The sequence below is a fragment of the Excalfactoria chinensis genome, chromosome 12 (assembly GCF_039878825.1).
Source record: "Excalfactoria chinensis isolate bCotChi1 chromosome 12, bCotChi1.hap2, whole genome shotgun sequence".
NCBI lineage: Eukaryota > Metazoa > Chordata > Aves > Galliformes > Phasianidae > Excalfactoria > Excalfactoria chinensis.
This window is the reverse complement of record NC_092836.1, coordinates 4,714,906-4,737,706: the sequence shown is the minus strand read 5'-3', so window position 1 is coordinate 4,737,706 and position 22,801 is coordinate 4,714,906. Positions and strand designations below refer to the sequence as shown.

The following is a 22,801-nucleotide window of genomic DNA, read 5'->3' as shown; positions in this document are numbered from 1 at the left end:
GCCAATATCCGTCATGCAGTCATCTCCTTACCTGCCAGTCCCCCTGTTGCCAACACATATTATACACGTTTTGCATTTTATGAAGTGCAAATCGTTTGTTCCAAGATGAAGCAAGATTTCAATTTCAAAGGTCCCAGTAAGAAACACAGCACTCTCCACAAATGACAGAAGAGAATCTCAGAAAACATGCAGCTGAAATGGAAAGAGGGAAGAGAAAGGCAGCCACAAGCAGCAGCAGCACCTAACCACAGTGCTAGCAAAGTCAGAGCTGCTCAACACAGTCAGAGCCCATCCCCTTGACAGCACACTGAAGCTGCAGGAATCTGCCCCCAAAGCTCCCCAACATCTATATTGGAGATCATACAGCCATCTAGTAGATCAGATTAGCACCACCCAAATGAAAACCAACAAACCCTTGCTTTGATTAAGTTGCTCATGGGGAATAACATAATTATGAGATAAAAGACAAAGCTTTGTCTGGGATAAGAACACAAAGAAGTGAGAGATTCACAATAAACTGTCACTTGGGTTTATTTCCATTTGCCCTTGGAGATTCACATGCTCAAGATTTCCTCAGCTACCCCGAACGCCACAAACCTACCAAACAGGAGAGCATCTGCTGCAGTATCAGAACTCCCAGCGTTTGGAATTCAAGATGCATGAAGAGAGAACAAAGTCAGAGAGGTCTACTGCTTGGTAAGACAGCAAATGCTGAAGGTCACCATTCCCCATCATTATCAGGGAGGGCAGGAGTTTGAGCCTCCAGAACAGACAGCAAGGGCGTATAAATATATTTTTAGGGCACAGACCAACCACTAAATGATGGGGTCAGGACAACAACTTCCTCCGAGGACTGACCAGCCCATAGTTGATCTGTATCAAAACACAACTGTCAGCTGGCTTCCAAGCTGTAAAATTACTTCCATCTGCCTTCACCCGAACTGACAGCCAAGCTCCTGGCACAAGCACAGCCCCCACCCACAGGCAGCCCATCCTTCCTTCCACAGCCCACCAGGCATTCCCCACTGGGGGTGTACATTCCAGTGCAGCCTTGCCTCACCTTCTGCAGCACAGAAGAGCATGGGGCCAACAGGATCTTTCTTCCCATTAGGGGAACATGAGAGAACTGCTTCACTGCTTCCTCCCTAAGCATCACTGGGGAGACCAAGGGCTACCTAACCTTGCAGCAGAGCTGATGAGCACCAAGGAAGGGCCCAGGTGTTTCTCACCTAGGGACTGCTCCCAGGAGCTGCTTCCATCCCACCCCACCTGCTCCATCCCCTCAGGGAGCAGAGCTCTGTCCTTGAGAGCTTCTCCCCCGACTGCAACACCTGGTGCTCACCAAGGACTCCTGCTGCATGTTCTGAAGCACTCAACAGCCAGAGCAGAATGAGAACAGGAGCTGTTCTGCACCAGGATGGAAGTCCTGGAAAGCAGCACATGTGAACAGGGCTGAATTACATGCTGATGTTCAACTTCTCTGCTCCATAACGCTACTCAGAAGATCAGATTAGAGTTAACATTTTGCAACTGAACTGTCGCAAAAAAAATAGTAAGAACCACATTCAACAGCTAGTCCTTTTAATAATAAAGCATTCACAACAGAGCCACTTTCCTACTCCATTTCCCAGACGCATCACAGGCTGCCATGTATAAAACAGTGGCAAAACAAAGGGACAACACCACCTGCATGCATCAAATGCAGCTGCATGTGGTAGTGCTGAAGAACACAGTCCTTCAGCTGGTTTGTACATCATTCCTCTGCAGCTCCTCCCACAGCCAGTTCAGCAGTATTTGATCTACAGCAATCCCTGAAGGCAGTTATAACCCTTTCAGTAAAGACAAACATGCTCAGCTTCAGCATGTGAAAGTAAATAGGTTTGAAGAAGCACTAAGCCAAAACAGAATAAACTTGTTTCAAAGATAAGCTGTAAGTGCTCTTCCATCACTTGGAAGACCTTCTCCTGGCCCTCCCTTCTTCCCCTCCTGGAGGAGCTGAGGCACAGGCAGCCTGGCCCTACACACAACATGGAGCCGGGAGCACAGCCACATCTGAGCCCACTACCCCATCCCAGGAGCAACAAACACCTCTAAGCTGTGCTGCAGCAGGGCCGAAATAGCACAAGCAAGACAAAGCCTGCAGTAATCCTGCTTTTGCAGCTTGTTTTGTTACTCTGTGCACCAAACGCTGTTGGAAAGATCTCTGACGTAGGCTCTAGGTCCATTTAACAATCCAACTAATTGTTGTATTTCATTTCTCAGGCTATTAGAACATAATGGAGCTGTGGCTCCCTGAGCTCCTGGTGCCCAGCAAGAGCTGGTTTGTGCCAGCACAGCAAGCCCACCACCAGCCAGGCCCCAAACCCAGCACATATCTCAGGAATGGGATCCCTGCTCTGCCCCTATAGCCCAGAAGGAACATTTGATCACTTTTTTCATTTCCCATTACTCCCAAATAACAGAAAACCACTTAGATAAGACATGTGTATACATAAAACAAGCTAATTAATGGCCTCAGCCTGGATCAGTGAAATCAGCACACCTCAAGCAGCGATGCAGCAGCTCCACATGCTGTGCTGCCAGATTTGCTTGTTCCAAGCAGCCCTTAACCCCCTACCAGCAGTTAGCTTCCTGCTGAGGAGACCCTTCCAGAATCCAAGCTCTGGGAGGACTTGATTCCAACCAGAATCACCCAGAGCACCTGCAACAGGCCATGAACCAGCACTGCACCTGCATCAAGGTGATGAGCATCTGTCCCAGAAGGCAGAAGGACGGGCAGGGCAGCACGGAGGAGATGAGCTCCTCCCACTCAGTGCCCATCCACTCTGCAGGCACAGAGCAAAGGCTCACCAGCCATCCATCCACCTGTGCTTCATACAGACATGTAGTCCCAGAGGTCATCATCTTTAAATTCAATTACAAGTTTTCCAGCTGTGTGGAATATTTCTTCCAGACAAGATAAAACAGTTGAGCTTTAAGTACTCATTTTTTGTTCGCATGTTTAGATATGGGAGCAGCACTTTGCTGTTCCTCCATCCCCTTGCCCATATAGCCCGTCTCCACAGGGTCATAAAGCACTGGGTCAAGGAGGGTGCATGGGGTCAGCAAAATCAAATGATGTGACAGTATTTTGGTGCTGCTGGGTTGAAGGAAGCCACATGCTTCATTATCTACAGATGCATGGATCCAGTTTTTATCTGGTTATGGGTTTTTTTTTTCCTTCCCCAAAAGGTTTAAAGCAACAAAGACAGCACAAAGGGAGAGGTGGGAGGACTGCAGCAGCACAGGGGAGATGAGGAACCCAGGCTCCTGCTTTTGATGCTTTGACGATCACGTCATTGCAATTACTATGTTGAGGGCTCTGCTGTGTCACTAGTAAATAAATCATCTAAGGGAATTAACTGTGAGGGGAGCTTGCACCACAAGTCACTGGAGGTAAAAATGATAAGAGAAGTCACAGCACTTCAGAGAGGAAAAATTCTAATGTACCAGGAAAACAGAGTAATGTATATGTGGAATCACAGCTCTAACAAACACAAAGCCTGGGTAGGTGCCTGAGCAGGGAGGATAATGGAGACTGCTCCAGACACACAGCTTTGGGGAAATGAAGCCATCAATTAATCATGTGTACTCAACTGCAGACACAAAGAGGATGAAGAACCAGAGAGAATTTGTCTCCCATAGGGAAATGTCTGGCACTCAGCCTTCTGAAAAAGCCCCTTCTGATACCAAAGGCACAATACAGTAATTATCTTCATTAAAAAAATAAAAATCTACATAATATATTGCCTCTTCCCCCCATTCTCCCATCACAATAAATGAACTGACTCATAAACACAACTATTACACAGCATTTCATACCTGACTGTGTCTAAGAGTGATCCAAAGTAAAACACTATCCTGAAATGCCTGAGAATGATCAGTTGATTCCAGCCCCCTGCCATGACTGATGCTCATTTTATAGGTGAGCAAGCAAACCCACGGTGGTTAAGCAACTTGCCCACAAGCAAGCCAGCACTGGGGGTTGGGCTCAGGCTGCCCCATAGACCATTGGCCACTCTCGGCTCTGCAGCTTTACCTTCTCCTCTCCCTGACCCATCTGCTGTCCCCCAGCCTCAACCAGGTCTGATTTAGTGCTGCCCTCAGAACCTCCATCCACTCCTGCTTCCACACACTTCCAGCCCACAGGCTCCAGAAATACTTTCTGCACATCTACTTTGCAATTCAGAACATCCTCAAACTCCTCCATCAGCTTTGTATTTGCCTATAATCCCCTCTGGATCTAAAGTGTTTATACAGTATTACTTGCAAGATTTAACCCAAAGATGATTAATTGGGTTCTGTGATTTTTGGCTTCATTTTGATTTCAAGGCAGTAACAGAAAGCCTGGACTTCACTATCTTACGGACCTTGCCTTGAACCAAAGCACTTATGAGTCTGATGAACTTATTTATAGCCCTGAAGGAGATGCAAGGTTTTGTTCCACTTTTACCTACCCCGTCACTTAAGCCCACCTAGCATCAGTGGGAGCACACATTCTGTGGTCATATTCATATTAACTGTATCATTGTTTATTTCAGAGCAAAACCCAGTCTGTTCCACATGCAACTACTTAAATCTCAGTCCTACAGTAGAAGAATGAGCTGTACCAAGGCCAGTCAAAGTGACAGCACCCAGCAGTGCAAGCAGCACAGCTCCTGGCTCTGCACCCACCGCCCCAGGGCACAGGGATGCAAAGGGTTTGTAAAATGCACACAGCTGATGCAGTTTCCCTCAGTCCTCCCAGGGAAGGTGGCTTTGTATCTCAAAACCTGGCTCCTGCTCACACTTGAAACCTTACACCTGGATGGAACCCAATCCACTTGAAGCTCCCCCTGGGCAAGAGCCACTGGCTATTGCCATCATCTTCCCTGCTAGAGCAGTGTTTAAAGGTGATCAAAGGTGCAGTGATATTAATTCCTCAAACTGATGCAGCAGCAAAGAACCAAGTCGTTCCACTCCCATGACCCTGTATAACAGAATGCTCCTAAAGAGTAATTTGTCAGAACAGTCAAGAAAACCTTCCCTGTAAAAAGCCTTACCGCATTCAAAGTCAACACATTAGTGAGCTGTACCCAACATGGCAATCTGAAGGCATTTCTCATATCACAGTACACTTTCTCCCACCCCATGAAAAGCAACATGAGAAGCTGCCCACCGACCCCACCAACACAAAGCCTGAGATGTGACCCAAACCAATTCCATGGCAGCTTTGCAAGGTGGCTGTATTGCACCAGGTCCATGCAGCACCACTGCATAGCACAGCACTGCACAGCCCCCAGTCACAACTCAAGGACCAGCAGAGCAGGCACAGAGCAGCCCAGCTGCAAGATGCATTAGCAGCTCCTAGACCCTGGGAATGGCCTTGATCAGTATTCCCTGCAGGGACCACTTCTGCCGCAGAAAATGAGTTTATTATTTATAGTAGGAAATAAAGTGACTCTCTGCAGCTGAGAAAGCCATTTTCAGTTTTGGAGATGTCTTGATACAGTGTGTTATGCAAATGCCTTCTACACACACACAGGATCGCCACCATTCTAAGAGAACTCCCCAGTGTTCAGCCATAATGACAAGCTTTTTCCATTAATTTCAACAGCATCAGGGTCTGAACTCTAAGTCCTCTACATGCATACAGAGGGTGACAGCCAAGTTTGCTGTTTCTGCCCCAACTTCTCATCAAAGCTCCATGGGCCACACTACTTGCCTACATTCTGGTCCGTCAGCATGATTTGATCTGCAGTCATTAATTCTTCCTGCAAACAGAGCCACTGAATGGCTGATGTTCTTAGATTTGCACTGCTGTATCATACATAAGCCAGAGGCAGGGCTGGCTACAAGCGACTGCGCTTGTGTAGCACTTTGTGGAATAGTTTAGAAAACTGAGCACCTACTACGTTCCTTTGGACCTGATGTGAAGGTTTAAACTGTTCTTACAATTGAGAATGAGTCCAATAAGTAGACACCAAGCCACAGCACCTTGCCAAGGCTGTATCACCTGCTGCCATTAGCTGTCAGGGAGATCTTAGGTCTTTCCACCAACTTAAGATGCATTTTGCTCCTCTATCACTCAAGGCACAGCTTTGCTTAAGCTATCAACTCTCCTAAAGACTGCTTGGCTTCTCTAGAAGTTAGCTTATGTACCACCCCTCCCCTTTTGGAAGGATCTAGGAACCCAGGACAGCACACTGACCATGGGAACACACTGATGGCCTCAGTTACTTAGAAATAAGTGATAGAGTGACTGTGGATTTCTAGACTGGACAGGACATTTTGCAGAAGGAAAACTTCCCAAAGTATCATTGTTCAAGGAAAAAGGGACCTTAAAAATATCAGACAAACTGTACTGATACTACTGTTGAAAAGAAATAAAGCAATGCAAAGCAGTGCAGATACAGTCAAGAGAGCCCCAAACAAGGATCAAGTCAGGAATGTAAAAATCTGACCCCTCTTTAAAGCAAACACTAATTACAGCAGGGCTATAAAGACTTACAAACTGCAATCCAGGATCCTCACCTTATTTTAGCATTAGGTGACACAAAGCCTTAAGGCTCTATTTCAAACCACCCTTATCAACAGGGAATTGTGACACAACATTTAAAAATAAATAGCGCTGGGAAAAAGTCAGATGACTTCACGACTCCCAGGCCAGCAAGTGCAAATTGGGCCAATGTCCTCAGTTCTGACCCAGAGAAAGGCACCCTCTGAAGTATATGGAAGCAGGATGCCAACTGAAGAGGCAGAAAAATACAGTTAAAAATCCACAGCTACTGGCAAAAGAATAGGAGGGAAAAGGAGAGGGCACGGCTGCGGTAGAGCAAAAAAGAGGAAATACTTCATTTTATTTTAAATGGAGAACATTAAAATACATACAGAATTACACACAATATTCTCCCTTGGGAAACTGATGTTTGTGCCTGGTCTGCACACGAGGATAACACAGCTGTGACAGTGCAGGCTTGTAATTAGGTCTCTGTTGTGCCATCAACAAACACAGCCTTTATGAACATGCATCCCCAGAGATGTGAATCCCACGCATCCACAGCTGAGAGCTCATCCATCTCCCATTTACAGCCTTACTGTCCTCTGCATTTCATTTTGGGTTTGATTATGAGATGCTCACAAGAATCTATTAAGTATAATAAAGAATGAACGGCAGAGAAAACAAGTAGCAAGGGCTGTGTCCATCTTTGCTAACAACACTGCAATGCTCTGCTTCCCAATGGGGCACACCAGGTGTCCCATCACTGCTTTGGGGGTCTTACACTGTGTAATTTTGCATTGCTCTCACTGCAAGTCCAAGAAGGGGAATGATGCCATTGCTGAGAGTGCATGTGCTGTAGCAGTAGCATACAGCTTGTTTTCCACCAGCAACCCAGGGAGGCAGAGGCTTCCCTGGGAGCGCAATGTGCCTACATGCAGTGCATTCCTGCTGCTATAAAATTCCCCTCCGTGTAAACACGCAGCTAGGCACAAAAACAACTATTTTTGTGTCTATGTATGTTTTGGCTCTTTCCTCTGAAGGGAGAGCCTAAAATGAGGAGGGAAAAGATGACTTAAAACCAAATACAAGAAAGCAACAGAAAAAACAAAGACACCAAGAGAGGAAGGCTGTGGATAAGCTGTATTCCAGCAGTGGAGCTCACAATACCCAGTAGCATCTACAGGAGTAGCATGCATGCACCAAAGCAATGTGGCCATAACCCACAGAAACACCACCAAACAACAACTTTCCTGCTTACTGCAAATAGCTCCTAGTATAATTCAGCAGAGGCACAGAACGGTCTATCATATTTCTCCTCCTACAGAGCAGTGACATTTTATTCAATGGTTGTTCGTTGTTGAGTTGGAGCTGACTTAGATTTTCTGTAATAGAGCTCACAAGAGCACGCTGCTTGGCCAGATAGCTCCAAATTGTTTCAGATTTCACAAAGCATCTCTGATGATAACACCTCAGCAGCATCCCCTGTAACAGCACCGACGCGCCCGGAAAGCCTCAAGAGTTCATATTCCATTTAACACCGCAGGACATTAAACGATCAGCTTTCAGAAACACAAGGAGACCAGAAGGCAGCCTCCTTACAACGCTGCTGTGTCATCACAGCTGCCTGCCCCAGTGACTGGATAGATGAAAAATCCCACAGGCAGCCATGCAGTTATTCCTGCACACTGTGCAGCCCTGACATTGCCTGGTTTGTTTTTTTTCCTTCCAGTATTTGAGTCTACAAGGATCTGTTTGCCAAAAGAATATGGACATGATACACATGTGATTGAAGCCATTCAATCAAACCTTTAGAAAGACTGCCAGTGTTTATTTCATGCACCAGGTTTACTTGTCCCCCTTTATTCAGGGATTAAGACTTCTTCCTGCACACCATACAATTCTTACCTCTCCAAAGAATATTGGGTCTTTATCCAAGAAAGCTTTAAGTAACTCAGTACCTGAGCCCTCAGCCACTCGATGCTTCCGGCTATGAGCTCACTTCTATATCAAATGAGAGCTGAGAAAAACTTTCTAGGGAGAAAACACCCAAATGAACACACATGGCTTTGGGAATAGCAGCTCCTGAAGCAGCCAGTGCTGGATGCTGTTGGAGACAGAGCATTGCTACAGCTTTCGTTTGGGACTTAATTTTGTGGGAAGCTTTCATCACCTTCACAGCAGCAAACAGAAAGGGCATTTAAGATGCACAAATTTCACAGTGCACTAACACAGCAACACAGGGCTCACTGCAGCCTAAGCGTGACAAATCTCTTAAGTCTCTGGGCATTTGCACAGAGGTAAGAGTGCTTGTTGCTTCTCATTTAAATGACTCCCTAATGGTAATGATAATGGTTCATTAGCTAAGGAACAGAGCACTTTGCTTTGGTACGGGTGTCCAACATTCGCAATCCATAGGTAAAGTCACCAAACCCATTCGCAGGCATATAGAGGTCAATTCATTTTGGATCCCAACCCTTCCTAGCTTCATTCATCCAAACCTGCCTTCACACCACCCCTCTTGTCCTGCCAGAGCCCACTGCAGGTTAGGAGCTAATTCATGACAATTCATTAGGCTGCTGTAACTCAGGCAGCAGCAATTCCAGCTGTAACCTTCCTAAATGAATTCTTCAGAGACACCACCCCACCCTTGCAAAAAAGCTAATTAAGGATTCTTTAGCCTGCTCCCAGAAGATCACAAGGCAGATGCTGTCAGACAGGTTTGCTTTCTGTTATTACCAATTTCAGTAGCAATTTTTTTTCCTCTCCTAATCCCATTTTGAATATCAGGTGCTCACCCAGACTCGTACTGAAATGAAATAAAGAGGATTACAGTAACCACCCAGGCAGCAATGCTGCTTGAGATGGAGCCTAGAGGACGAGACAATTTACTACACCAGGATTCATTGTCCTCCCCAAAATTTGGAAGACATATTCCTCCAAAGCTCCTCATCAGCCCTCCAAATATTTGCTCAAGTTCTACGTTAGAGTCACAGTTCATTTCCCAAGGGAACGATGAGCATGCAGAACACATCCCACTGCCAAGTGTTGCCTTCAAAATCTGGGTAAATACTGGCACATTCCTGCCCAGCTCCATCAGCATGGGTTCCACTCTCAGAAGTAGAGCTCAAGGAACAGCTGGCTCTCACCTTGCCACCCTGCTTTCACTTGGATCAGAGACACAGTGTGACTGATTTTATCCTCTGCTTGCCAACATTGTTAAACCTTCACAGGGGCTGCAGTTATTCCACTCAATGATGATCCAAAAATGGTATTTAGAGAAAAAAGGTGGCTGTGACCATGCCAAGAGGTTCAAGCACTTTAAAAAAAAAACCTTTATGTGAAAGGACTAAGCTTTACATTAATGAAACCGTGTTTGTGCTCTATTACTCCATTCTGAGTCCATTTACATCCATAGCAGACTTAACCACTTTGCAAGCAGAGCTCCTGTACTGAGCAGCACAAGTGGTTAGAGGTACCAGAGTGCACAGAGCTTGCAGTTCAGTTACAGGCCAAAAAAGCAAGGTACAACTCAGGGAATTCTCTGCAGAACTCCCTAACATAGAGCAAACCCAGATCAGACATGTACCTGTTTTCTCAGCTTTCTGCATTATCACTAGTGTGCACAGAGCCTCCATAGGACATGGCTGCTCGTGCCCAGACCCCACAGGGCACAGCTCCGTGTCTCCATTCAAACCCCGCTACAGACTATTTTTAAACAATCTTTGCATCTCTATTTTGTATGAAAACAAATGCAATTCAATTTAACATGCACCTGTTAGGAACGCTGGGAGCACAGTGGTTAGGAGCATCACCACCTCATTTACAGAGGAGGTATTTCAGTAACAGTGATATTGCTTGCCTGTAATAACACTGAGAACTCACTGCACGGTGGTTGGCTTGAATGTAATTTTTGCTCCCATCTTGCCCCAACTCTCCCCCTCAGGTACACATCACAGCTTCAGAGAAATTGCTTGCTTGGAATAACTGCATGCTGAAGGGACAAACAAAACTTTCAAAACCTTCTATGCTTAAGAAAGGCATAAAGCACCACCAAAAAATACCTGTGAACTTCCCTCCCACTTGAGTCACATACCATACCTTATGCATAAGGAAGACGTGGGATAATAAAACAGGATGCAGCACCATAAACTAAGCAAAAAAGTCACAAGAAAACAACTGATGGGCACGTACGTACACAACTACGTGGACAAATGAATGGCTCAAACCCCAGGCCAGTCCCTAGGAGTCAGACACTAATGATGAGAAACCACCTGAAGTCACATAAGTCTGCCCTTGTGGATCCCCATGGCACATCTGGTCCCAAGCACCATCTGCTCGAAAGCCTTGGACATTCTCCTGCTTGCTTCCAGCCAACGTTCCGGTGCCTGGCAGGGACTTCTCTCTGCAGAATTCCCTAACACACAGCAAATCTAGATCAGGCAAACACCCATTTTCTCAACTTTCTGCACTATCACTCCTTAAGTTGCACTGAGCAGCTCTCCGACGCTGATGTCTGCGCCACGTATTGCCGTTATGTTTCTTTACAGTGCCCTTCTGAAGCCTTGCCTATAGGGAGTGAATGCCAGGGATGGCCTGAAAAGAAAAGGCCCACCAGCCTGAGGCAATGGGCTGCTGCTAAAACTGCTCTTACATCTGTCTTGCCCCAGAGGCAGAGCACAAGCTACAGCCAGGTGCGGATTCATCTGTTTCAGACTTCTTTGCCAAACAACCTCCCCTCCTGCAAAGCCTTTCATTCTTTTCCAGTAGCATTAGATATCAGTGCTCTGGGAAGAGCAGCACCCGGCACCTTATCAGCCATCTCTTCCTGCACAGCGGGAGTTTCCACTCCCACCTCCCCCAGGAGGCACTGCTGCCCCACAGCCTCCTCCCAGAGCTGGGAGAAGCCCAGGGAGATGAAGCTGTAGCACCCAGGCCAAGAGCTGGGAAAGGTGCCTGGATATTGCACAGATCTGCCCTCCTCTCCATCCCTCACTCAACCACACATTCCCGCATCTCCTCTCCCTCTGGAAGGAGCAAATAAAATATTTCCTGTGAGAAAGAAACCGGCAACTTCATTTTTGCCAATGCTTCATTTGGCATTTTACACTCAGTGCATCTGACAGCTCTGCAGAGCACTGCTTTGCAGCCCAGTGTCACAGACCCACACGGATAAAATGAAGCTCCTACCCCTAATCCCGCTGGAGGGGTGAGGAGGTGCACACAGCCAGGCACACAGTGCTCTCCTGCCTTCCTCCCTACATGTGCTTATCTTGACACCAAGCAGTGAAGACACTCAGCAGCTCCAACAGTAAGCAAAGCATGCTGCTGTTGTTTCAGATTAGCTGGCACAGGCCAGAACACCAAGACACCAAGCAGGGACTCCAAGAAGTAACATTTAAGAGGATGGACTGCAACTACAGAAGTTACCAAGCATGTTAAAAATAAAGAAGAAAACATTAAATGTGATTATTCGTGCCTCCAAGCATAGGGTTGATCCTGAAACTGCTGCTCTCTGCATCCCTGGCACATCTCCATTCAGCTTTCACAGTTCAGGTCTCAGCTGAGAAAACACATTGCATCTCCCAGGCCTGTTTTCATGCTTCTAAGAGGGTTGCAAAGCAAAGGAGCAGTACAACGTCTTTGTTTGCTGAGACAAACAGCCACAACCTGCTCCCAGGCTGCCTTCAGCAGGACCACACAGCACAGCGATGGGCTGGGAACGCATTCAGGCTGATCCCACTTACCTGGAACTACCAGGCACAGCTTCCTAATGACAAATGGTCGCTCAGTCTGTTCCCTGAAGCATTTTCATGCTTGCCACTCACTGTGTTCATTTCATACTTGGTTTTTCTTCTGGCTGCTGCTCCCAGCACAGCCCCACCCCATTGCTTTTCTTAACCTTTTTACCCTATGTTTTATTTTAGCAGGACAAGACTCCAGAACAACACCAGCATGCAAAAACAACAACAATTACCACTTTGCAGAGGAAGCACCAGACAGACAGTCTGCCACAAAGCACAACCAGAGGAGACGGAGCTGGAGACAACAACTGCTGTGCAAACTGGGAGCCTTATTCCCAGTGCCACTGAAATCCCATGCAGCCACTTTTTAGTCAAAAGCAAAAATGACACTGTGACGTATTTGAATAAACATACCGTATCTCAGCTGCTGCCTGCTCCAGGCTTCATCCAAGCAATGTGGGAGAGATTGGGAAGCAACAACAAGAATAACAACCACAAAAAACCCAAACAAAAAACAAAACAGGGAAGGATTCCTCTGGCAGGAAGGAAAGAGGTGCAGCTTGCCCTAACAAGCACATGACGCCGTGGCAGGGTGTAACTTCTGAAAGAGGAGATGTTAATGCACTGCTGAACACTGCTTTCACCAGGAATCAAAGCTGTATTGGGTTAACAAAAAAACACCACCACGACAGATTCAGGCTGAGAATGATAGGGTTAAAATTACATCAGCTCCCCAGTGCTGAAGGCACCGTTAGCAGCCAAGTTCCGTCAAGTCAGAAAGCTCAGTAAACTCAAACAGGGTTAACTTACTTCAGCTGAATGGTTTTTACTACAAATTTCTTCAAATACCTTTGTTATGAGAGCTGTTTATTTAACAATAAATCAAGACGTATCTTATGTGGCAGACAGCACAGCAGGACCTGCTGGTTTCCTTCCCCCCGGTTTATTTTTTGTACTTTCCAACCTACCACAGACCCACCTCCCATCTTGGACTAGGAAAGGACAGTGAAGAAATTCCCATCCCTAAAGATGATCCGAACAAACATCTTCATACACTGCATGGCTTCCTATACAACAGTAGTAAAAGACCAGCAGACATTAAGATTTAAAAGTTAAGCAACGCTTGCAAGGGAGAAGTAGAGTCTTCCATCACTCAGTGATGTCAGCTCATACAAACGCATCCCTCTTTCCTCCCCTCATCTGCTATCAGGTAGAGTTGAAAAAGCCTCTTTTCTTCTCCTTGTGCCAATAATAATCAATTCCAAGTGACAAAGTAGAAAGCTCTGACATCAGACTTCTTATCAGGTTCTTGCTTCTGCCTATAGAACAGCTGTGTGCACTGAGCTTGCTGGCATCCCCAGAACGTCTCAAGTTCACCAAGACCCATTTGCTTATTAGATTTTCAACTTCCATTCACCTTCTGTTTCACAGAAAGCTGTTATTAGATGACTCCCCTGTTGTTGAGCAGAGACTCAAATGCAACCCTTATGGCAATTTACTTTTAAGTGCAATGATGGCTAAAATGTGGAAAGTGAGTTATGCTTTTTGCCAAGAGAGGCAGACTCACATGGTCACCATTAGGAAATACTGACAGATAAGCACATAAACGTTGCTCCGTGCCAGATAATGCATCAGCCTCAAGGCTGCCAAACAGACACCTCTGGAGCTTCCTACTGACTTTCATACAAGCAAAGTCAGGTTGTGCTGTAGAAGTGATTAGGAAAGGTTTCTCCTCCAAGCTTTTTCCCCTGCACAAGATCACAGACATTTAAATCAAGAGCTGCAACTGGATTTTCTGTTCATTACTTAAATCAGAAGTTCTTGTTTTGGAAGACCAAAGAAAACAATGAAGTCCAGAAGGTCCTACACAACATGTACACATCTCTATTCCATTAACAAGCACGTTCACAATAAATGCCAGTTGTATTCCAATTGCTGCATCAGATTCTATGAACTCTAATATTGTTGATGTTGAGGGAAGGAAGAAGCATTTACAAACCACTGTTCTTCTTACAGCACAGTTACTTGCGGTAATGTTATACAACTAATGTAGTAAAGGTTAGAAAGACTTGTACTGCAGCACATCCTTTGAGTTGCCATGTTCCACCCTCCTGCTCCATACATGGCTTTCACACATGGTGCAGTCACTTTATTGAAAGTATTAGCAAAACATTGGTAATTCTAAGTTTGCTTCCAACCAGGTTCAGGCGTCATTCCCACAAAGAAAGATATTTCCTTTGTATTAGGCACAAGAGGAAAATCAGTGTCGGAGTTAAATATGTTCAAATTGCTGAATCTACAATCTGGAGGAGTTATTAGTTTGATTTCTAAACTAGGAACATAAGTTTAGACTTAACAGAAAAAGCAAGGAGAGATTTGTCTTAGAACCAAAGGAAAGCAAGGAGAAAACCACCAAACCTTCACACAATCACAGCCATCCCCATACATTAGGGACTCACTTTTGGAGCTGCTTCTCCAACTCCAGACACATTTTCCACCACTATTGCCTTTGGGGACAGACAATGTGACAGACCATGTCATAGCCTGTAATCTTATTCTCTTTTTAAATCTTTTGAGATTTTAGATGTTTTACCTTTAGGAACTGCTTTCTTTATTGCTTTGATTCAGACCAAGCTTTCTTGCACAACAGCTACTGAACATGTACATCTGCTTTCCATAACAGCCAAGCGGGATTCTTGAGACTGATGAAGCAACCGCGCTCCTATAACCTATGCATTTAGCACAGCAATGCCTCGAGAGGTATTATGTCACATAAAATCCATCAATATGCTATGATCTCAGCCCGAGGCTACATTACAGATGGCAACTGCCTTTTGCACAATGCCCAGCCAGGACCAGAGCAATGACCCTGGCAAGATGCTCTCCTCTTCCTTCCAGCTTTCTAAGCTCCTTCCTCCAAGCTGAATCAGCATCCTGCTCTAAAGCATCCCCATGTCCTTCTACCACAATATCACCCTCCACCTCTCTGTTACCTGAGCCTTCAGCTGGCAAAGAGATGAGTAAATCAAGTACTGCCATATGAAAGCACTCAGACTCTTTCCTCAGCAATAGACCATGCTATGTTCTCTGGGCCAGGGCAGGCTGAGTCAAATGAACGCACTTTCCAAAACGTCCAATAATTATTATTACTTACAGACTTCCTTCTAAACAAGAGAAAACAGTCTCTACACCAAGAACACTTGTCATATGTCTCCCTCTAATTCTCTTAGGGCTTCTTAAGAAAGATGGAAAAAGGATGCACAAGTTGTTTTACTGATGCCCATTTAATCCACCCATTTAAAAACAATCAAAATACACCAAGAGATTGTTTGCTAATCACACTGGGCTTCATTTTAAGGGGGAAAAAAGAAAACCAACTGGATGATCATCTATGAATAAAGCTGGAACACATGGGAACTGGTATTTTAGTACAACCACGCAACTCCACAGTTCTGAAGCACACCAGTAGAGTATCTCAAAGTAAAACTCCAGGCAAAACCCTGACCTGAAGATTCCAATTACTTTCAAGAGGGTTAAGATTTCACCATGAACTTTGTCTCATCATTGGATTTTCTTAAAGGATCTTTCAAGATTGAAACACCATGCAAGTTTTCTCTTTCTTGGAACGTTTGTGGGGATGCAGTAATTTCCCTGCTCTATAGAACATACAAGAAAAGTATCTTATTTTTTGCTTTGTTTCTGCTTTAAAGAACAGGGGAGTTGTTAGTAGTGCAATGCAAAGTAAGTTTGCTTGCTTCTAAAGCTATTTCTCCTGCATTGGGACCTGAAAAAAATAAAGGATTAATTGCATGAAAGACATTCATCTATGGGGAGATCAACCAAGCCATGGAATTCTCTTTCAAAGCAATTAAGCACAGCTCAAACATTAGCATGAGAAAAGCTGTAGGGCTGCATGTTTTGCACATATTAGAAAGGGTTTGGTGTACCCACATGCGTCTACAAAGGCAGGGCTGCAAGACAGCATGGGAAGGCTGTGACAATTTGAACTGATGACTGCCAATCAATACCAGCTTCCAGAGCACATGCGCACCCTTCAGACCAACTGAACAGTGGCTGAAAGGATTCTCCTGGCACAGTACCCAGACCACATCTCCAGCCACACCCAGCACTTACAGGATGCTGAGAATCCAGCTGCAAATTGGAGGCACATAGCAGTGACCAGCACCAACAGAGGAACAGAAGGACCTCAGTGCCACAGTTTTATGTATTTGAAGTTTTGGCATCTCTTGAGCCACTACTTCTGTAATGGTTTGGTAAACTGACCAACAACTCACAAGTTTTCTGTCACAGAACTGCTGCTGCTTCTGCATCTCTCTTTGTGCTGAAATCCCCTTCCTTGGCACTGAAGTTTTGACAGCTGCTGTAAAGCTGAAACTCATCTGCTCTAATTTCAGATGACCTACAAAGAGTTTATTCTCTAAACAAAGAAGCCATCGCAACAGCAAATCCTTCCCCAACTTTGCAGAAGATATCTCTGTACGCAGGCTAACCAAAACCAGAGGGCTAAATGAAATGACAGCTTGCATGTTTACTATGTGCAGTCTGCGTCCTCCAAAAATCACAGCAATTCTGAAGAACCCATATTTTGGTGGTTTGTTGTGTTGCTTTAAAAAGCAAAAGAAAACAAAAACCCTGCTTTCTGTCACAGCCTTGTGGTTCAGTGCTATAGGTTATCAGTTGCTGAAAGCACTGATGCATTATGACTGAGTGCAAGAGGAGGGCTTGATGCTTTCAAGTGGCTGCAACCACACAACAGATTTGCCAATGGCTTTTCATTGTTTTGTTGGATACAAATTGCTTAGCCTGCTTAGAAAACAAAGATACATGCTCTAAGCCAGCCAAGGAATTGTTCCTATAACTAATCACTGTCATACAACACCAATGGTGAGGTCTATGAGATAAGTCCATAGATCATTTACCAACAATGCCCAGCAACCTACTTACCGTGCTAAGCTCTAGATTTAATATTCTCAGCAAAGTTTTAAGTATGGACCATTCTTGCAGCATATGGTACATTGCTGGTTTATCTGATGCCCGATTGCAAACACAGAGGTGCCAGGCCTCTGTCTCCCTTCAAGCAGCCATTCCTGCCACAACATGGCGAGCTAAAGCTTGATCTTCCTTTATCTAACATAACACTACACCTAAGTAAGAGGCTGCTATTAAAGCTGGGCACAAACAGCTCCACCTGACAGTCAGTGCATGCTGCTTGCTGCACACCCACCCATGGCAGGGGGTTGGAACTAAATGATTCCTATGATTCTGTGAGTCCAGCATTTTATGATACTCAGCTGGTCATGGCACCATGACCCAGACCCAGGTACATAGGATGCTAAGCCAGAGCAGCCTTACTCTGCCCCAGATTGTGTGGCAGCACACCTGGGGCTAAGAACAAGGTTTCCCAAACACATTTCCCAGTTACCCACAACTCCCCAGTCCCTTTTGCTGCTCATTACATTCACATAGCTGTTGCAACACAGCATCCAAGAGAAGGGCAGAAAGCAAACAAAACACACTGCAGCCAATTTGTATGGAAAATCAATTTAGTTCAGACATCTCATTAACCTCCTAACCTGTTCATCTCCTAGCTTCAGTTTATACCACCACTTGCTTGCAAATACATCTGACTCGTTGGCCCACTATCCCCATTGGAAGATGCAACAGACACAGACAGTCTCCAGACTGCAGAGGACTGCATTCACCCACTTCCTTGCACTCCCTTCACTCCCCCTTATCCTTCAAGATACATTAAGGAACACAGGGAGAAGATAGGATAGTGGATATGAGATCCTTGAAAATTATACAAGCCCTGTAGTGGGCCTCCCTTCACTCCCCTCTGCTGCTTTAATTAAGGGCAGACTTGCAGGTGTGGATGGGCATGAGGAAAATAAGTTACAGAATGTGTCATAGCACAAACCTACAAAGAACAGCTTTTAGAGATGAGCCACATTCACCACTCTTACTGCAGAGAACAAGGCAGCAATTTCACTTCACCAGCCAGAAAATACCCCAGCTGCAGTGAGCACAAAGCCAGCATCCCCAGCAAATCACAGAAAAGTGCTCACCTGCACATTAGACCTCAGGAATTCATTTATCTTGCCGTGTTTTCAAATTTACGGCATTCCAGGGCTTAATGGATTGAAAGGTTTCTGTACAATTGCTGCCTTTTGACTACGATGACATTATATATATCTAATGGACTGAAGTGCACTTTTGTAGTAAGATTTTTTTTTTTATGACATGCTCCATACATCAGAAGCAAACTAAGTTGATCAAGTCTGGCACAGGTGCACCCATGAAAGTCCAAGGAAATCAGCAAGACAAGTCTTGGCATAAAACAGACCAAACCACTGAAGCCCACTCGGTTGCAGGGAATATAAATCTTGAAGGCAAGCATTGCTAACTCCTGCAGGATAAGCCTTTTTTAAAGAAAAGGGCAGCATAACTCAAGAAAGAGAGAACACAGATGAGAAGAGGCAAAAATCTCCTGGATGCCTTCATTCCATCTCTGCATGAGCCAGGCACAAGCACAGCACTGCAACCCTCCCCAGGAGGCCGAGCAGCTCTCTAGCTGCTCCAAGGTCTTACCTGTTACAGCCATGTGAAAACTCATTAAAGGTTGGGCTACATCCCTGTTGAGAATCCTGCAAAAGTTACATCTGCTCTTTGCTTATAGGGTGGTGCCCTGGAAAAAGTCAAGAGGTCCTGCTGATGAAAGCCATCTGTAGGTCAGCACAGACACACAAACACATCCAAATGGTCACAAGACCCAACTAGCATGCTGCAGGAGCTGCAGATGGGACACCTTCAGACACAAACTCCTGTTCTGACTTCCCTCTATGTCTTCTCCAGTCCCAACAGTGGCAATGACTTTTCCCCCTTTAAGAATAAGGCATTTGATATGTTTCCAGCTACATTCAACACAGCTGTAGAGCACCTCATACCACATATGAAGAAAAGGGAGCAGTATGGTCAAAATTAAAGCCTTAAGTTATTTCACATCATTAATAGCGGAGTTAGGAAGCCCAGTTTACAAGCACAGTGTGTTGTTATATAAACAGACCCAAGGCACTGCAGAGGCCACCAATAATCTCCTCCTGACCATGTAGCAGCTTCTAAATGAAGATGATTTCAACAGTTTAAACCTCTTCATGGACAATTGGAGTCAAATTGAATCAAGGCTGCTGCACTTTCCACAGAGGAAAAAGGAGGATTTGCTCAAGTAGGAAGCTCTGGACTTTAAAACTCTCCGGGGAGGGAGGTGGGGGTGGAGACTGATGAGTAGGGCGACAACACATGTCAGGAGGGCTTCTGTGCTGAGAACCTGCAGTGAGGGCTGGAGGAAGAGGAAGGCAAGAGGAAGCGCATCAAGAACAATACAGGGAAAGGGGCTATTCTAGGAGAGGGCAGGAAACAGGGCAAGCCAGGAAGGCAGCCACGGGTAACACAAGCAGAGGAAGCCAACGGCAGGAACGTATTTCTGTCCAAACGTGCCCTCACACCGCTGACGAGCCATGTGCCGGGCATAAACACAAGGCTGCAACTCCTTTCTTTTAAAAGGAAGGGCAGGCACGGGGTAATGCAGAATGACAGCGCAGCGTGTCCCATCCCGCTCCGCAGACTGTAAGTTAGCGTGGGAATATTTCTCAGACCACAAGTGAACAAACGGAGCTCATTGTCTGGCAGTGAGTAAATATTTGCTAGCAGCGAAGCCGAGAGTGAAATTACGGCAGCGACGCTAAATTTTTCATCATTCTCGGTGAGGAACCCAATGCTCCCGTGCCCATCCAGATGTGCATCCCATGACCCATCACTCCACCGGGATCCAGCGCTCCACGCAACGCCGAACTCAGGCTGCGGCAGGAACCGCCGGGCAGCGATGTCTCCCCGCACCTCTTGCCCCTCTCCGGCCGGGCGTGGCAGTGGAGCAGCCCCACGCACAGGGATCCGCAGCCCCGCGGGGGGACCGCTCTGCACCGCACCCCGTGCAGCCGCCGCCCCAGCAATGCGTTCCGAGGGGCTCCGCGGGGCACCCACCACCCCGCTCGCCGCCCGCCCTTACCTTGGCTCCGGCTGGGCTCAGCGTACGGGGGCGGCCGGAGGAGCCCAGCCCGGCCCCGCCGCTCCCCTCGCATCCACGGCCGGGCCGCCCTCCCTGCGGCGACTGCTACCGGGGGCCGGGCTTAGCGCCGAGCCCTCCGCCCCCGCCGCGGGGTGGGTGGGTGTTGGAAAGGGCCGGATCCGGCCCGGAGCCGCAGCCGATGCTCAGGGCATGCTTACGGCCCCGCCCGCGCTGAGCCCCGCAGCCCCCAGGCACGGCCCCGCTTCCAGCCCCTAGGGGTCACCCCTCGCCCCTCCGCCGTACCCCCTTTCCAGTAGACGTGCCACCTCTTGGTTGCACGGCTTTCTAAAGGACAATGGGATTTGCCTAAATCCAGCCGTATCGGTTCAGAAGGGCCCTTTGTCATCCTGGCGGTGCGAGACAATGAGACTTGCCACACTGTGCTGGCGATACAGCTTCTCATCACCCAATGGAAATTTGCTGCCCAAGGTGCAGTAGTGATAGCAACCTGGATGCTGTTTGGGGGTTGTCAGATAACACCTAGGGCTGGATAATAGACAGAAAGCAGACTTTGTCCTGGAAAGGAGCAGCACCACAGCAAGGTCTATGATTTTAAGTCCCATCTATTCCACAAAGGAAACCATTGCAACTAAAGCGTAGCATTTTTGGTGAATCAACACCAATATTTGATCACAAAGAGCATGCAACTGTTTTTCCAGAAACATCACAAAAGACTGCGAGTTCACTGAGACAAAATGAAGAGAACCTCAGGATATTCCTAAGGAAATCTGGCTGTTTTCACCTTAAAATTCACCACTAGTATGAAACAACAGTGATTAGTCCCAGCTTCCCACTGGCCACACTTACAGACTGCAGTACCCAACTACTTGGTGCCTTGCTAAAGCAGAGGAAGAAACGCAGCTTATGTGGCTTAGAGTTTTTGCATATATTCCCATCCACACTCACACAGTGTACTCCTCAGCACTACTGCATCCATTCCAGGTCAGTAGTGATCTGCTTGTGCTTTCATGGTACACACTGCACCAGTCACACTGGTGCTGCTCACCCAACTCATCCTCTTTTCACTTCTCCATATACCCACAGGTCTCCTTGTCTGATTCTTACCACCATCTGCCTTCCCCGGCTTTTAATTCCTTTTCTTTGCCCAGGGTCCTGCTTTGAGGACCCACAAGTGCTCCAAGATAAGTTTCCTGTTGCTGTGAATGTGGCAACACCCACCTTTCCCTCTCCAAGAAGCCATGAGCTGCTCAGGCTAATCAGTTTTTGCACATCACCATCTAAGGCTTTCCTCTTTCTTATACCCTGCACCTCCACATTTACCACTATATCAGCAGTCCCATCCCCACCCACTTTCCAGACAACCACCCACCCCAGTGGGCTCCATAGTGGGGAACATGCACAACTGCTGCTCATACAGTCTCCCTAAAAGATTATTCACAAGGAATTCTAACACCACTTATTTCAGCCAGTGGAGTTCACCACACCCACCTTTCCACATGCATTGCTTCATTAGGGGAAATCACATGGATGCATACATCATATCAAAATATCAATTTGCCTCCCACAAATAATCCTAAATCAATGTCTAGGGACAGTAGTGAGCTCCCTTTGAAGAAAGGAGGTCAGCCAATACACATAAAAGCTCTTTATCTGCTTTATAGCCATACTATAATGAAATCAAAGGCTTGCAGGAGACAAACAAGTGTATGCAGAAAGCAAGTAATAGTGCATGATAGAAGATCTAGCATGATGAAGGCTGGCAGGGAGAAGTTCTTCAGCCATGCAGCCCCTCCTGGCTTTGCACTTGATCCCAAGAGGTAGGCCAGTCTGCTACAAGACCCTGAATTCCTACCACCAGAACATTATTTTCCAGGTAATCAGCTTCGTAAGTATCTAAAGTCTATGAGTTAAATATCTGCAGCAGATTGGGTTAAAGATCTCAGGAAAAAAAGTTACTGAATTTGTGCTTCTTTCCTCATCTGGAGGGCACGTTGTGGCACTGACCACAGCTCTTTGCAGAATCCTTTTATAGCAAAGGAGGAATATTAATGTTTTAAAATGCCTCTCTGCTGAGATCTGTCAGGGATGTTAATCTGTGCAAATTGCCAGAGCGGATAACATTTATTATTCAGGATGAAGAACACTATGCCAGGCTAAATGGGCTTCTAGTCTAACTCATTGCAGCATTATTTTGGGAGATGCCACTAAAGACACAGGCTGTTTGTGGAGTCTGGCACTGACATTATGCACTGATCTTAACATGAGCATCCCTGGAGCGATGGCAAGGCAGACTTCAGGCTGTATTTCATGCCCTCTGCACAGCTGCTCTTCATCCAGCTGTGCAAGATGCACCTGCCCAGGCTTTGGTGGAAAAGCTGAAGTTCAGGCTGAGGCCAAAACCCCTTTTCCAGGTTCTTCAAGAGGATGAAAAAGATG

General features: G+C 46.2%; 1 protein-coding gene across 5 annotated transcripts in view; it reads right to left on the bottom strand.

Moving 5' to 3' along the window:
- FRMD4B (FERM domain containing 4B) overlaps nucleotides 1-22,801 on the bottom strand; it is a 105,659-nt gene that overhangs the window by 78,915 nt on the left and 3,943 nt on the right. For 2 of the 5 annotated variants that reach the window (XM_072347160.1, XM_072347158.1), the window contains exon 1: nucleotides 20,345-20,441. The exons of 1 other annotated variant lie outside the window; for it this stretch is intronic. Coding sequence is in view for 1 of the 4 variants with exons in the window: in XM_072347154.1 (XP_072203255.1) it covers nucleotides 1,061-1,153 (93 nt within the window). In the remaining 3 variants the exon portion in view is untranslated. Of the gene's footprint in view, nucleotides 1-1,060; nucleotides 1,165-12,675; nucleotides 12,702-20,344; nucleotides 20,442-22,801 lie in introns of those variants that run through there. 2 more of the 5 variants (XM_072347159.1, XM_072347154.1) reach the window with 2 other exon arrangements.